General features: G+C 39.5%; 1 protein-coding gene across 1 annotated transcript in view; it reads left to right on the top strand.

The window, feature by feature from the left end:
• LOC138852758 (uncharacterized) overlaps positions 1-15,028 on the top strand; it is a 95,492-nt gene extending 80,464 nt beyond the window's left edge. Inside the window, exons 7-8 of the mRNA XM_070085381.1 lie at positions 1,620-1,729; positions 14,562-15,028. Coding sequence (XP_069941482.1) covers positions 1,620-1,729; positions 14,562-14,661 — 210 coding nt within the window. The 3' untranslated portion in view covers positions 14,662-15,028. The remainder of the gene's footprint in view (positions 1-1,619; positions 1,730-14,561) is intronic.
• Positions 15,029-17,314: the final 2,286 nt, after the last annotated feature.

A 17,314-nucleotide genomic window follows, 5' to 3' on the forward strand; every position in this document is an offset into this window, starting at 1 on the left:
TACATATCAGTATGGGTCACTTTTTAGCTAGAACCCACCAGCCTTTCACTTAATAGGTAATCTTGGAATCTCCTCTGGTGACTGTTGGAAGCTTCATTGGCAGGCCTGCTGATTGTGTTGCCATGAATGCACTGGTGATATTATGCCTATTTTTATTCTTTTTTATTCCTGTCCCTTTTTTCCTTTCTGTTTCTGATCTAGATAGACTTTTCTACACCCCTGCATTTTTTCCTAACAAAATAGTGTTTTTGCTTAACTGGAACTTTGTAGAAGAGTTTGGAAAAGTGCTTCAGTGAAATAGAAAATAAATGCAGGGCTGAAGACAAGGATGAAAATCTTTAGAAATGCAGTACTGTATGTAAGTATTAGTAAGACAGTATAATTGCAGAACAATGTAAATTTACAAAAGGAAGAGGATGTGTGGATGCAGGTCAATAGTACTTCATTAATAGAGATAAATTGTTCAGTGAATTCAAGGATATAGTAAAGCTTGATAGTTTGACAGAGGGAAAGATTAAGGATTGCTCTGTGAGGGTGTTTTGCTGCCCAACACCTACTTTGGGATCCCTTTAATTTTTCACCCTTCGTCATCATCAATAAAAAATTAAGTTTTGTTTATTAATTATATAGGTTTATGCATCATAGTTGTGAATCTAATGAAAGTATTATTGGTCAGAGGGTTTCTAGAAGCTGTTAGCTGGTCATGGCTTATTGGAGATAGGTGTATAGTGATAATGTTGACCAGTGATATGGAGATTATTTGTACTGGCATTGTTGAGAATTAGTATTGTATAATACATGGGCACTTGTTAATGTTAGGGTATAGCCTCTAGTTAAGGCACTCTTCATTATAAAAATTGCTTTTCTTTAGCACTTAACTGGAAATCTTGATAACTGAATTCTATAAGGACAAAGAAAACCCTTCTGCTCATGTCTTTGCCTGTTTGTGACTTAGTTTTAATTTATTAGCTTATGATATACTGCTAAGAGGAATGTTTAAATGCATTAAGTTTTTAAAACATGGCATGTCAATCCATCACTAACTTGGTTACTTAAATGAAAGTTTTTACTTGCATTTGTGTTTCATTCATAATTGGTCATTTTTTCTAACAGTATATTGAACTCGTGAAGGATCTTCGTTATTGCTTATGATGTCACAGTGAATATAAGAGACATTTGACTCTTCCTAGGAATGTGTAAGTGGGGTTGGAAAATGGACAGTAGCATCCTGCTGTCATGGGCACCATGATTCTCTGGGCATTGAATTTAAAGCCTCCATCGAGGTTAGTGAGTTTTCACGTGATGACTCGTTAAGCTCGCATATTGGCACATAAAATGTGTTGAATTGTGAAGGAGGATTGAATAATGCTTTTAAGGTATTTCCAAATCTTACTCAGTAAACAGTTTGTTTATAGATCACAAACCATTCAGGACATCAGAGCATTAAACAAAGATTTTTTAAAAGACTGGATTTGTAATAGTGATGGCTTATTAATGGCATGTATATTTATGGTCTCGTCAGTGCATCTCCTCAGCTTTACAGTTTGTCAGTGATTCCAGAGATAGTGAACCAAGCCAAACAACTGACTAACCTCATCGCCTCCACTCACTTTTAACAGACACCCAAGGGCCTAGGGGACAGTACTGGCTCCATTGGCAGCTCAAAGCTAAGGATTTTTCGTAGGCCCTTCGGTTCCAAGAATTACAATGTTCTTTCTGCTTCGTTAAGGTTTGTTTTTGTGATTGTGTATGGCAAGGGTGTGCAAACTTCACTTCAGCTTCGTAATTCCTGCATTGTAATCAACATTTACATCTCTCTTTAAGGTTTATAATTTAATTGTAGAGCTTGCTTGCAATTCTTTTTTCTTCCGGCTAACCTGTACATCTGCCTTCTTCATAGTTAAAAGGTATTTTCATGATTTAAAGAGGAATGGTATTTAATATATTTCTTGAGTGCATAAGATTGCCATAATTTGATTTTTTTTTTTTTTAAACTAGTCATGATGTTACATTTTGGTCTGAAGTTTATATTTTCTTTCACTTTATGTGTCAAAACATAGGAGGCAGCTGCAGTTTAAAAATGTTAACTCTGCTGTATATAGGTAAAGTTGTTCCTAGCAAATCTTAAGAGATGCAACTGACTGACAGATTAAGTGAGAGAGAGGAAAATGGGAGGTCTGCATATTCATACTCTAAAATTGGCCTTTGGAACAGCCTCACACAAAAACTACTTTGCTGACTGATGAAGCAAGCCATGTTAACAGGAAAAGTATCATAATAATACAAATTCTATGAGAGAAAGGGAGATTAATAAAAGATGAAACATCATCATGGTGGAGAATGACTGTTGGAATACTCCCTGTGGTTTCATATTGTAAGCTATTTTATAACTAGTGTATAAAAACATAACTGCTTGCATATAATGCCAATATAACAATACACCTAGGTAGTAGGTTGATAGACAGCAACCACCCAGAGAAATGCTACTGTCCTGCCAGATGAGTGTAAAATGGAAGCCTGTAATTGTTTTACATGATGGTAGGATTCCTGGTGTCTTTTTTTTCCATCTCATAAACGTGCAGGATTTCAGGTACGCCTTGCTACTTCTACTTACACTTAGGTCACCCTACACATACATTTTTTTTTTTTTTTTTTTTCTCAACAAGTCGGTCGTCTCCCACCGAGGCAGGGTGACCCAAAAAAAGAAAGAAAATCCCCAAAAAGAAAATACTTTCATCATCATTCAACACTTTCACCACATGCACACATTATCACTGCTTTTGCAGAGGTGCTCAGAATACAACAGTTTAGAAGCATATACATATAAAGATACACAACATATCCCTCCAAACTGCCAATATCCCAAACCCCTCCTTTAAAGTGCAGGCATTGTACTTCCCATTTATGTACAAGCATATATATACACATCCCTCTGGGTTTTCTGCTGTTTTCTTTCTAGTTCTTGTTCTTGTTTATTTCCTTCTATTTCCATAGGGAAGTGGAACAGAATTCTTCCTCCGTAAGCCATGCGTGTTGTAAGAGGCGACTAAAATGCCGGGGGCAAGGGGCTAGTAATCCCTTCTCTTGTATAAATTACTAAATTTAGAAAGAGCAACTTTCGTTTTTCTTTTTGGGCCACCCTGCCTTGGTGGGATATGTCCGGTTTGTTGAAAAAACAAAAAACAATACACCTAGGTAGTAGGTTGGTAGACAGCAACCACCCAGAGAAATGCTACCGTCCTGCCAGATGAGTATAAAATGGAAGCCTGTAATTGTTTTACATGATGATAGGATTGCTGGTGTCTTTTTTTCCATCTCATAAACATGCAGGATTTAACATAAGAACATAAGAAAGGAGGAACACTGCAGCAGGCCTGTTGGCCCATACTAGGCAGGTCCTTTACAATTCATCTCACTAACAAACATTTGACCAACCCAATTTTCAATGCTACCCAAGAAATAAGCTCTGATGTGCAAGTCCCACTCAAATCCAACCCATCCCACTCATGTATTTATCCAACCTAAATTTGAAACTACCTAAAGTCCTAGCCTCAATAACCCAACTAGGTAGACTGTTCCACTCATCTACTACCCTATTTCCAAACCAATACTTTCCTATGTCCTTTCTAAATCTAAACTTATCTAATTTAAATCCATTACTACGGGTTCTCTCTTGGAGAGATATCCTCAAGACCTTGTTAATATCCCCTTTATTAATACCTATCTTCCACTTATACACTTCGATCAGGTCTCCCCTCATTCTTCGTCTAACAAGTGAATGTAACTTAAGAGTCTTCAATCTTTCTTCATAAGGAAGATTTCTAATACTATGTATTAATTTAGTCATCCTACGCTGAATGTTTTCTAACGAATTTATGTCCATTCTGTAATATGGAGACCAGAATTGAGCTGCATAATCTAGGTGAGGCCTTACTAATGATGTATAAAGCTGCAGTATGACCTCTGGACTTCTGTTGCTTACACTTCTTGATATAAATCCCAGTAATCTATTTGCCTTATTACGTACGCTTAGGCATTGCTGTCTTGGTTTAAGGTTGCTGCTTACCATAACCCCCAAGTCCTTTTTGCAATCTGTATGGTTAAGTTCTACATTATTTAACTTACAAGTGCTAGGGTTATGGACACTCCCGAGCTTCAGAACCTTGCATTTATCTACATTGAACTGCATCTGCCACTTTTCTGACCAAGAGTAGAGTTTGTCTAAATCCTCCTGAAGTTCCCTAACATCTACGTTTGAATCAATTATCCTACCTATCTTCGTGTCATCGGCGAATTTGCTCATATCACTAGTAATTCCTTCATCAAGATCATTGATTTTTTTTTTTTTTATTATCACACCGGCCGATTCCCACCAAGGCAGGGTGGCCCGAAAAAGAAAAACTTTCACCATCATTCACTCCATCACTGTCTTGCCAGAAGGGTGCTTTACACTACAGTTTTTAAACTGCAACATTAACACCCCTCCTTCAGAGTGCAGGCACTGTACTTCCCATCTCCAGGACTCAAGTCCGGCCTGCCGGTTTCCCTGAATCCCTTCATAAATGTTACTTTGCTCACACTCCAACAGCACGTCAAGTATTAAAAACCATTTGTCTCCATTCACTCCTATCAAACACGCTCACGCATGCCTGCTGGAAGTCCAAGCCCCTCGCACACAAAACCTCCTTTACCCCCTCCCTCCAACCCTTCCTAGGCCGACCCCTACCCCGCCTTCCTTCCACTACAGACTGATACACTCTTGAAGTCATTCTGTTTCGCTCCATTCTCTCTACATGTCCGAACCACCTCAACAACCCTTCCTCAGCCCTCTGGACAACAGTTTTGGTAATCCCGCACCTCCTCCTAACTTCCAAACTACGAATTCTCTGCATTATATTCACACCACACATTGCCCTCAGACACGACATCTCCACTGCCTCCAGCCTTCTCCTCGCTGCAACATTCATCACCCACGCTTCACACCCATATAAGAGCGTTGGTAAAACTATACTCTCATACATTCCCCTCTTTGCCTCCAAGGACAAAGTTCTTTGTCTCCACAGACTCCTAAGTGCACCACTCACTCTTTTTCCCTCATCAATTCTATGATTCACCTCATCTTTCATAGACCCATCCGCTGACACGTCCACTCCCAAATATCTGAATACGTTCACCTCCTCCATACTCTCTCCCTCCAATCTGATATTCAATCTTTCATCACCTAATCTTTTTGTTATCCTCATAACCTTACTCTTTCCTGTATTCACCTTTAATTTTCTTCTTTTGCACACCCTACCAAATTCATCCACCAATCTCTGCAACTTCTCTTCAGAATCTCCCAAGAGCACAGTGTCATCAGCAAAGAGCAGCTGTGACAACTCCCACTTTGTGTGTGATTCTTTATCTTTTAACTCCACGCCTCTTGCCAAGACCCTCGCATTTACTTCTCTTACAACCCCATCTATAAATATATTAAACAACCACGGTGACATCACACATCCTTGTCTAAGGCCTACTTTTACTGGGAAGATCATTGATATATATTATAAACAACAACGGGCCCAAGACTGATCCCTGTGGAACGCCACTTGTTACTGATCCCCACTCGGATTTAACCCCATTTATGCACACACTCTGCTTCCTGTCTGTGAGCCATGATTCGATCCACGAGAGCACCCTTCCCCCAATGCCATGAGCTGCTACTTTCTTCAACAGTCTTTGGTGCGGAGCTCTATCAAATGCCTTACTAAAATCTAAGTAAATAATATCAAATTCTTTATCGTGGTCAACAGCCTCAAAAGCTTTACTGAAGAAAGTTAATAAATTAGTTAGACAAGACCGGCCTCTTGTGAATCCATGCTGAGTATCATTAATCAAGCTATGCTTATCGAGATGGCTTCTTATAATCTGAGCTATAATTGACTCTAGTAATTTGCCTACAATTGAGATCAGGCTTATTGGGCGGTAATTTGACGGTAACGACTTGTCCCCTGTTTTAAAAATAGGAATTACATTAGCCATCTTCCACATATCAGACACTACACCTGTTTGAAGAGATAAATTAAAAATATTAGTTAATGGTTCACAGACTTCCATTTTGCATTCCTTTAGAACCCTTGAAAAAACCTCATCAGGACCCAGTGACTTATTTTGCTTCAGTCGGTCTATCTGCTTCACAACCATTTCACTAGTGACTGTGATGTTACATAATTTATCTTCTTCTGATCCACTATGAAAATTAATTACCGGAATATTATTAGTGTCTTCCTGCGTAAAAACCGAGAGAAAATAATTATTTAAAATCGAGCACATTTCATTCTCTTTGTCAGTAAGATGCCCATAGTTATTTTTAAGGGGACCTATCTTATCTCTGACTTTTGTTCTATAGACCTGGAAAAAACTTTTTGGGTTAGTTTTAGAATCCCTAGCAACTTTAATTTCTTAGTCCCTTTTAGCTTTTCTTATCCCCTTTTTAATGTCCCTCTTAATGTCAATATACTGATTCATAAGATGACCCTCGCCTCTTTTGATACGCCTATAAATTCCTTTCTTATGCCCTAGTAGATATTTCAGCCTATTATTCATCCATTTTGGTCCATTTCTATTTGATCTGATTTCCTTATAAGGGATAAACGTTCTTTGAGCAGCATGTATTGTGTTCAGAAAACTGTCTTATTGATAGCTCTCTTCGTTACCCCAGTCAACAGATGATAAGTGTTCTCTAAGCCCATCGTAATCTGCTAAGCGAAAATCTGGGACTGTTACTGAGTTATCCCTACTATCATACTTCCATTCAATTCTACATGTAATTGATTTGTGGTCGCTAGCACCCAGTTCCTCTGAAACTTCTAAATTATTAGCAAGGGATTCATTGTTTGCCAGAACTAAGTCAAGCAGGTTATTACCCCTTGTAGGTTCTGTCACAAACTGCTTCAAAAAACAATCCTGAACTACTTCTAAGAAATCGTATGATTCTAAATTCCCAGTCAAGAAATTCCAATCAATATGACTAAAGTTAAAGTCTCCTAGAATTACTACATTATCGTGCCTTGTGGCCCTAACAATTTCCTCCCATAGTAGTCTCCCCTGGTCCCTATCTAAATTTGGGGGATGGTATATCACACCTAAAATTAATTTTTCATGCCCCTCTGAAAATTCTATCCAAACAGACTCTGTATGTGTTACTTCAGACTTAATACCCGTTTTTATGCAACAGTTCAAGCGATCTCGGACATACAATGCCACCCCACCCCCCTTCCCGATACTTCTATCTACTTGGAACAATTTAAAACCCTGAATGTGACATTCTGCAGGCATGTCCCGACTTTTTGAATTAAACCACGTCTCAGTAATGGCAAATACATCTATGTTACCTGCACTAGCAACTAGTCTCAACTCGTCCATCTTATTCCTAGCACTGCGACTATTTGTGTAATAAATATTTAATGACCCTCCTCTCTCTTTACCCTTTCTGTTATTCCACTAAACCTATTACTGTCCTTGTCAATTAGTGCCACTGGCTTTCCAATATCCACCTCATTTTGCCTATTACTAGTTCTCCTAGTACTCATGTTACTACCCTGCGACTTCACAGTTTTCCCGCCAAAACCCATACCACTAACTATTCCTAGTTTAAAGACCTAACAGCTCCCTCCACTGCGTTGGCCAGTGCTCCCACCCCACACCTAGATAAGTGAACCCCATCCCTGGCATACATGTCATTTCTGCCATAGAAGAGGTCCCAGTTGTCAATGAATGTTACCGCATTTTCCTTACAGTATTTGTCCAGCCAGCAATTGACACCAATTGCTCTGGACAACCATTCATTTCCAACTCCTCTCCTTGGCAAAATGCCACATATGACAGGTTTCCCACCCTTCCTCCTAATTATCTCTATTGCTGACCTATACCTGCTAATCAGGTCCTCACTCCTACGTCTGCCAACATCGTTGCCTCCAGCACTGAGACAGATAATAGGATTGCTCCCATTACCTCTCATGATGTCATCCAGACGGCTAACAATATCCTTCATCCCAGCCCCAGGAAAACACTCTCTCTGTCTCCTACTCCTATCCTTCAAGCAGAATGCCCTATCCATGTACCTAATCTGGCTATCCCCAACAACAACAATGTTTTTACCTTCCTTGGCGTCATCTGTCGTGATGCTCTGAGTAGTCGACTCACATTCGCCAGGTAGCATTACACCACTTGTAGAATTCGTCAAGACGTTCTCGATGGTCTTCGTTGGGGTTTCTAGGGATGTCTTACTCACGTCTGCCAATGCTTCTTTGGTGCTCGTTGTGGCATTCCCAGTAGAACACTCACATTCGTCAGGTAGCACCGAGAATGGGTTGGAAGTTTCCACTGTAGTCTTCTGGTTTCTCGTTGTTTCTGCCTCTCCAACCGTTTTCTTGATCTTCAGCTTGGTTCCATGTTGCCCGGTCACTGACCAAGCTCCCCTCTTAACCTGGGGACTCACAACAGAAGGATTACTACGAATCCTCTTGTTCTCCTCCGTTAATCGCCGTATCTCCATCTTAGCAACTCTGAGCTCTTCTCTCAGCTGCTGGTAAAGTTGCTCAAGAGAGGGCATCCTGCTACAGATTCACAGAGAGCACACAAACAGGTCTTCACAGAGCTAAGTACACGTCACCACTCGCTACTTGCTACTTCTACTTGCACGTAGGTCACATTTCACATGCATGTACAAGCATATACACTTAACGACAGAGTTTATTCCTAAGACCATGTTGGTAAACGAATTCGTCGCTAAGTAAGGAGCATACTATAATAGTGAGTTTGTGTCAACCATCTTTAATATTATTTTAATGTCATCTTTGTACCATTTATAACATTTCTGGAATATTTTTAAATGTTTATACAGTAGTGTACTATATATTGTAATAAACAGAATAGAGGAAATCAGCTCAAATGTACATTATTTAGGTATACATACTGGTCAGAGAACCTGTCGTAAATCCGAGTTGTCGGTAAACGAGTGCATCGCTAAGTGAGGAGAGGCTGCATATATTTATACATCCCTCTGGGTTGTCTTCTTTCTTACTAGTTCTTGTTAGTGTTTACTTCATCTTTTCTCCATGGGGGAAGTGAAATAGAATTCTTACTCCATAAATCATGAGTGTCATAAGAGGTGACTACAATGTACATCAAAATGGTAAACAATACCGACAGGTTGGTAGTAAGACACATAGGCAACAGTTAGGCAACTTTATTCCGAAACGTTTCTCCTACACAGTAGGCTTCTTCAGTCAAATACAGAAAGTAGGCAGGAACAGTAGAGATGTGAAGACGATGTAATCAGTCCATCACCCTTGAAGTCGTAGAATTTGAGGTTGTCAGTCCCTCGGCCTGGAGAAGTTCAGTTCCATAGTCAGGAACTATCTGAAGATCAAGCGACAGTGCGGAGACTTAAATACTGTCGGAAGGAGAGGTGCAGAGTAGTAATAGTAGTAGTGAGAGTGTAGCCACTGAGAGGTCAGGTCCCTCTCAGATCCAACAGTTCTCACTTGAAAGGGTTGTCTAAGGCGTTTTCTGTACCAAGAGGCCATGTGTTGCAGTGTCTGACAAGATGAACATCAAAATGGTAAACAATACCGACAGGTTGGTAGTAAGACACATAGGCAACAGTTAGGCAACTTTATTCCGAAACGTTTCGCCTACACAGTAGGCTTCTTCAGTCGAATACAGAAAGTAGGCAGGAACAGTAGAGATGTGAAGACGATGTAATCAGTCCATCACCCTTGAAGTCGTAGAATTTGAGGTTGTCAGTCCCTCGGCCTGGAGAAGTTCAGTTCCATAGTCAGGAACTATCTGAAGATCAAGCGACAGTGCGGAGACTTCAAGGGTGATGGACTGATTACATCGTCTTCACATCTCTACTGTTCCTGCCTACTTTCTGTATTCGACTGAAGAAGCCTACTGTGTAGGCGAAACGTTTCGGAATAAAGTTGCCTAAATGTTGCCTATGTGTCTTACTACCAGGTGACTACAATGCTGGGAGCAAGGGGCTAGTAACCCCTTCTCCTGTATACATTACTAAATTTAAAAGAGAGACTTTCATTTTTCTTTTTGGTCATCCTGCCTCTGTGGGATACGGCCAGTTTGTTGAAAAAAATAATACAAATATTAGAAAAGCTGCAGGATTTAGTCTACAGGAGGAGTCTAATTAATGGGCATTGATATTTAACTTCGGTAAAAGCAAGGTTATGAAATGGGAGAAAAGGAAAAAGGAAACCAGAGAGTACCGCTAGCTATGAAAACAATGACAGAAGATATAGAAATAATCTTTCTTTCTTTCTTTCTTTCAACACACCGGCTGCATCCCACTGAGGCAGGGTGGCCCAAAAGGAAAAACGAAAGTTTCTCCTTTTACATTTAGTAATATATACAGGAGAAGAGGTTACTAGCCCCTTGCTCCCGGCATTTTAGTCGCTTCTTACAACACGCATGGCTTACGGAGGAATAATTCTGTTCCACTTCCCCATGGAGGTAAGAGGAAATAAACAAGAACAAGGAAGAAAATAGAAGAAAACCCAGATGGGTGAATAAATATGTTTGTACATGTATGTGTAGTGTGACCTAAGTGTAAGTAGAAGTAGCAAGACATACCTGAAATCTTGCATGTTTATGAGACAGAAAAAAGGACACCAGCAATCCTACCATCATGTAAAACAATTACAGGCTTCCGTTTTACACTCGCTTGGCAGGACAGTAGTACCTCCCTGGGCAGTTGCTGTCTACCAACCTACTACCTAGAATAGAAATAATCATTACCCAAAAATCTGTTCCATGTAAGTAGACAAACAATAATGTGGGCAGAGGAAAGGTTATTGATATGCTTTGAGCATTGAATAGAGAATGAAACAGAATAGCATGAAGAATTGTATAAATCTGTGATGGAAGGAAGAAGGGATAGTGTTGTTTGAAGAAGGATTGGAGATATTATATGAAGATTGTTTTAAGCATTAGGGGCTTGAGCATCCAACAGGTCTGTGGAAGCATGTTAGATTGGAGTGAATAGAGACACATGTGTCTTTAGATTTGATGTGTTGGAGTATGAGCAAAGGAATATTTATGAAGGGACTCAGGGAAGCCAGTTTGTTGGACTTGATTCAGGAAGGTTGGAAGTACCGTGCCTGCACTATGAAGGACAGGTGAGAATGTTGTAGTTCAGAGGCTCATTTGAAATGTGATGTCTGCAGACATCTGACAAGACAGCTGTTGAATGAATGGTTGTGAATATTTCCTTATTGTGGGTCACCCTACCTTGGTGGGATGCAGCGAATGCTCATTATCTTGTACCTAAGACAATTTCTTGAATATAAAACACTAGTGTAGAATCCTTATCTTATGAGACAAGGCAAACCTTTAGATACAGAAAAACATCTAGATTGGTGCCAGAGTTGAAGGAGATGGGCTATGAGGAAATGCCTATATCTGGACAAACTACACACACAATACTCAGGTACAGACATGACTGACTGGAACACAAGGACCTAAATAAATGAGCCACAATGATGTATGAACATACATTTTCAACATAAGAATGGTAAAGTTGATTATTTAGCTAGTGAGAGTAAACGAGATTTCATAGAGGGTTCAGTTAAGAGATTGGAAATAAAGTAGAGATCATTCAAATAGGTGATTCCTCAAAGGTGCTTGAAAAATAGTTCCCCATGCATCAAAGGTTGCTGAGTTATTACAAGTACAGTGGAACCTCAGTTTTCGACCTTAATCTGCTCTAGAAGGTCATTCTAAAACCGAAACGTGCTGAAACTGAATCGATATTTCCCATAAGAAATAATGTAAATACAGTTACAGTGGAACCCCGAGTTTCGGCCACCCTGCGTATTGGCCGCCTATAGTTTCGACTGCTTTTTTCGGCTATATTTTGTACTGAGTTTTGGCCTGTGCCCTGTGTTTCAGCTGGCGTACCAGACCTGTCTGCCTACCCGTGCATGCGTCATGAGCCAATCTAGCTTTGTTTATCCTTGAGTGAACATTATCCTGCGTGCTCATCCAAACATTTCACCCATTTCCGCCGTTTGGTAAAGAAAGTGAGAAACACAATAGAATTGAAGAAAAAAAATTGTAACAAAGTACCAAAGTGGAGGAGGAAGAGAGAGGGGAGAATGTGCCTTCTTCAGTGATACTACGATATGTACGATACTAGAGCAGCATGAGTCAATAAAGGCTATAGCGCCAGCCAGTGATAAAGTGTAACATTAACAGTGTAGCAAGTAAGTTAAGCGATTAATTGATAGAAAAAGGGCAGCACGAAACTGACTCCTCCAATGTTGTTGGAGTTATATAGGACGACTGACAACACCGCCATCTCTGCTGCCGCTATCACCACCACTATGTAAGGCTTATTTTTCAGTATCCCTTATACAGCCAACAACATCAACACAGCAACACTCGTTGGTTAGGGAGAGAGACATATGACATATTTTATTCATTCTAGAGCACATATCATGTTTCTATGTTATTAATATTGTTTATTATGTCATATTAGGTGAATTGTGCTAGATAAAAAAGCCGTAGAGTTGATATTAGTGTCATATTGAACGACTATCTTGTCCTGCCTCCAAACAAACTCTCCTGCCTCTCTCATACACCAACAAGAGTTTTCAATAAAGATAAAACTGATTTAAATGTTCATTTATCCATTAAAATTAGTTCTTTATATTATTTCTCATTCTTTTCTGTATGCAAAGCTGTAGTATTTATTCTTTTAAAAAATTGATTTTTCTGAATATTTATGGGTAGAATGGATTGATTGGATTTACATTATTTCTTATGGGAAATATTGCTTCAACTTTAGGCCATTTTGACTTTAGGCCTAACTCCTGGAACGGATTACAGCTGAAACTCGGGGTTCCTCTGTAATACGTTCCAGACACCCAAAAATATTCACGAAAACAAAAAAAAAAATTTTTAAAGAATGACACTAATATCAACTCAACAGTTTATTTATCTATCACAGTTGATCTGATATGACATAATAAACAATATAAATAACATAGAAACCTGATACACACTCTAGAATTAATAAAATACGTCATTATGTATGTGGCTAGTAGTGGCGGAGGCAGAGAGTTTGTTTGGAGACAGGACAAAATACTCCTTCAATATGACACTAATATCAACTCTATGGCTTATTTATCTATCACAAGTGATCTAATATGACATAATAAACAATATTAATAACACAGAAACATGATATACTCTAGAATGAATAAATATGTCATTACGTATATGGAGTGGTGGTGGTGTTGGGTTTATAAGGTCCACTGAGACCATATGCTATATAGTAGTGGTGGTGGTGGTGTTCTCAGTGGCCCTATATACCTGAAGCAACAACGGAGGAGTTAAGTTTCTTATCGCCATTTTTCTGTCTTTTAACCGCTTAACTTACTTGCTACACTTTATTGCTGGCTGGCGCTTTAGCCTTTATTGACACCTGCTGCTTTAGTCTCATACGTATCGTAGAATCACTGAAGAAGGCACTCTCTCTCTCTCTCAGCCCTTTACCACTGGCACTAGAAACTTTCTTTGGGCCTATGGTGGCTTATTTCACAGTCACAATAAACAAGCACAAAAATTGCGAAATGTTTTGGATGAATGCTCACTCAACCAGCGACAGAGCCATACTGAAGCAGCATCCCAGCGGGTGGACGTGTCTGACACATGCGATTTCCAGATCAAGGTCTGATATCCGGAACAAAATTTCACACAAAAACTGGTTCTAAAACCGAATCATCTGATAACTGGGGAGTGTGAAAACCAGGGTTCCACTGTATAAAGAATGTAAATACTATATGTTCAGGGAATGTTGGGAGTAACTGTGCTATTGGCATAAAAATTCCTAACAAGTATGAACATTTCTTCATCCCAAACATATTCAGTGCTATGCTTTCCATTGACCTTAGCATTTTTCCAGTTGGAACCAGCTCATATAGATTTTATTATTATTATTATTATTATTATTATTACCACACCAACTGTCTTCTTCCAAGGTAGGGTGACCTGAAAAAGAAGAAATACTTTTACCATCACTCACTCTATCATTGTTATGCCAGAGATGCACCAGTACTATAATTCAGATGCTCCTCCAAACTGCAGATATCCCCACCCCTTCCTTCAGAGTGTGGGCAATGTACTTCCCACCTCCAGGACTCGAGTCCAGCTAACCAGTTTCCCTGAATCCCTTCATAAATGTTACCTTGCTCACACTCCAACAGCAGTCAGGTTTTAAAATCCACTGGCCTCCACTCACTCCTATCTAACACACTTGCACACACCTGCTGGAAGTCCAAGCCTCTTGCCTACAAAAACCATCTTTATTCCTTCCCCCTACAGCCTTTCTTAGTGACCCCTATCTAAATGTATTTTAATAACTTCAGAAATTTCTAAAATAAAATTCACACTAACTGTTTATGCATCTCATGTCATATTATTTTTTGTGATTTTTACAGCATGTACAGTGTTTAACATTATCTCCTATTTAGTTAGTGCATAATATTGAGCTGTTTTTTCAGGTCGCAAGAAAATCCACCGGACCCGAACGACTCATTAACCGTATCAATCGGACGCTCAGATGCAGCAACTATTAACAAGAAGATAAGAGGGAAGAGATGATACTATAAAGTTACTCAGTTAGATTTGTCCTTATATTATGGTATTCTGTCTTTTATTTTGATAGTATCTTTTAATGCTATGATTTTTCTTTTGGTGTACATATTTTTAGTAAAACTTAGCTCCTAATTACTGTATTAAAGAGTGACACTTTATTTTATAAATTGTGATGTTTCATCATATTTACATGTATGTTATGAGTATTTTACTGATATATTAAAAATGTATAGAATAACATCAGATAGTTTTATAACATTGAATTCATCTAATAGATACGAGTAGCTAGCACTCTTGATTTAGTACTGAGAGGCTTTCTGCAAGATCTCAAGATGTGTATAGTTATTACACCAAAGTAAATGAAATGTGATGACTTGTTTTTTAACCTCATCTTGCCATCTTTTGTAACAAATATTAATTTGTTCCTGAAGATGTATTGTACCTCAGAACTCATAATTCAATCCTCAAAGTACAATTTTATTGTAATTCATTCCAAAACCCTGGAAAGTGTAACTTTTACTGTATTTTGGACTTGGTGGTGGTGGGGGAGAGAGCGGAGAGATTACTGTTGGAAGGATAAGCTACCTCTGAAAAGAAAACTGTCCATAGTTGTTTGTTTCTATTGCTTGCTTTTGAGGTTCTTAAAAAGAGAGAGAACATTATCTTCAAAAACAGAGGAAGTGAACTCAGTTTTGTCAGTGTCTGGGTACTTATGATTCTTTACACACATTCCCAAAGAATAAACAATTGAATTTCTGCAGTTGTTATCTTATGGGCATCTTCCTCTGCTTTCTTCCCACTGTCCTCATCCATCTTCTATAATTCTTGGAGCTTCACTGTTGTCAACTCTCTGTGGTCCACATCCTCATCAACCTCCAGCCCATTGCCTCACAAAGAGTGAGTCTAGATCCAGGTTTACATCCTCCTCAATCTCAAATTCTTTCAAATCATAGGTGACTGAAGGCCACAAGTTCTTCAAGGCTGCATTGAGGCACCAAGTGGAAACTAAATTCCTCCCGCCCCCACTCCTTTCCACGGATCCTCCACCACCCAGCCAAGAATCCCACCCCTAGGCCCCCCTCCTTGCACCCTCACCTTCTTTCCACAGATCCCCACCCCACCGCACAGCCTCCACCCTCCTGTCATCCCTACCCTCTACCCAAGTATAACCACTATCCAGCCCCCCACCTACCAGTCACCCCACCTCCTAGCCCACACATAAAAACCCATCACCCACCCCACCTCCCACCCCACATAAAAACCCACCACCCATCACATACACCTGCCCAAGAGCGATCATGGCCAGGAATAGTCTGTTGTATATGTGAACAAAAATTTGGGAGAAATATGAGGGGCATTGATTGTGAAGTATGTGGTAAAACATTCCATATACCATGTACAAAGCTTCATGCAACCATGACAAATGACCTAAAAGAAGACCAGTAGCCCATACCTCTGACATCATAAAAATCTTCGAAAGAGTGATGAGAAGGCAGATTACAAATTTCATGGACCAGCATATTAATGAGTGTACTGTATATGCATTTTATCGCTCTAGGGAGCTTAATGTTGTAATAGGTGTAAGTGGCCAGGCAGGATGCCATACCTCCCACACGACTTTCTACAGATAAATACTTTTAACCTCTCACCCTACATTAAGACCATTAAGACTACATAGAGGTATGGGTGTTTGTGGGAAGCAATCAGGCTGCAGCGTTAGGGTTAAAAACAGCAGTTATTACCGGGATACCTCTGGGATATGTTTAAAAGACAGTATTCAAAATAAAGTTACTAGTAATGGCAAATTAGTTGATCAACAAACAAAGAGAGATAGTAGAGGGCAATGAGTGACTAGCTCCCTTAAGGTTTACTGTACAAATAATAGGAGTCTAAGAAATAAGATAGATGAGCTAAGATTACTTGCAAGTGTAGGTAATATAGATATTATTGGTATAACAGAGACCTGGTTCAACCTGAAAGATAGAGAAATGCCTTCTGAATGCAACATACAGGGTTATAAGCTATTCCACACTGATAGGGTCAACAGGAAGGGTGGTGGTATGGCAATGTATGTCAGAGAAAATTTAAATTGTTGTATTAGACATGATATAAGATTAGAAACATCAAACACAGAATCTGTTTGGCTACAGTTTCTCGAGGGATGTGACAGATTCATTTTGGGTGTGATTTATAGGCCCCCAAACCTTGATAGGGAGGGCAGTGAGCTGTTATGGGACGAAATTCATAATGCATCTAGATGTGATAATGGGACTGATGAAGCCACTGTGTGGCGAAACATTTCCTCAATAAAGATACCCAAGAGTTACATATGTGTCTAATTTATCAACATGTCGGTTCTCTGAACCATTCATCTACAAATCTGTCAGACACTGCAACTTCTTGGGATCTTAATACTTAGGAATTCTTCGCTTTCCTAATTCTTGGGCACGACCTACTTCCACATTGAACAAATGTGACACGACCTATGACTGCTGCACCTCTCCTGCCATACGGTTTATAAGCTGCTTTCCGCTGATATGCCGTATTCTATTCAAGATTGATGGACTGAACACATCGACTCAAGGTTGAGGGACTGATTACCTCATTCTCCTCCTGTTCTTCAAGTTTCTCCTTCGTATGGACTGATGAAGCCACTGTG

Source organism: Cherax quadricarinatus, chromosome 16 (genome assembly GCF_038502225.1).
Source record: "Cherax quadricarinatus isolate ZL_2023a chromosome 16, ASM3850222v1, whole genome shotgun sequence".
Lineage (NCBI taxonomy): Eukaryota > Metazoa > Arthropoda > Malacostraca > Decapoda > Parastacidae > Cherax > Cherax quadricarinatus.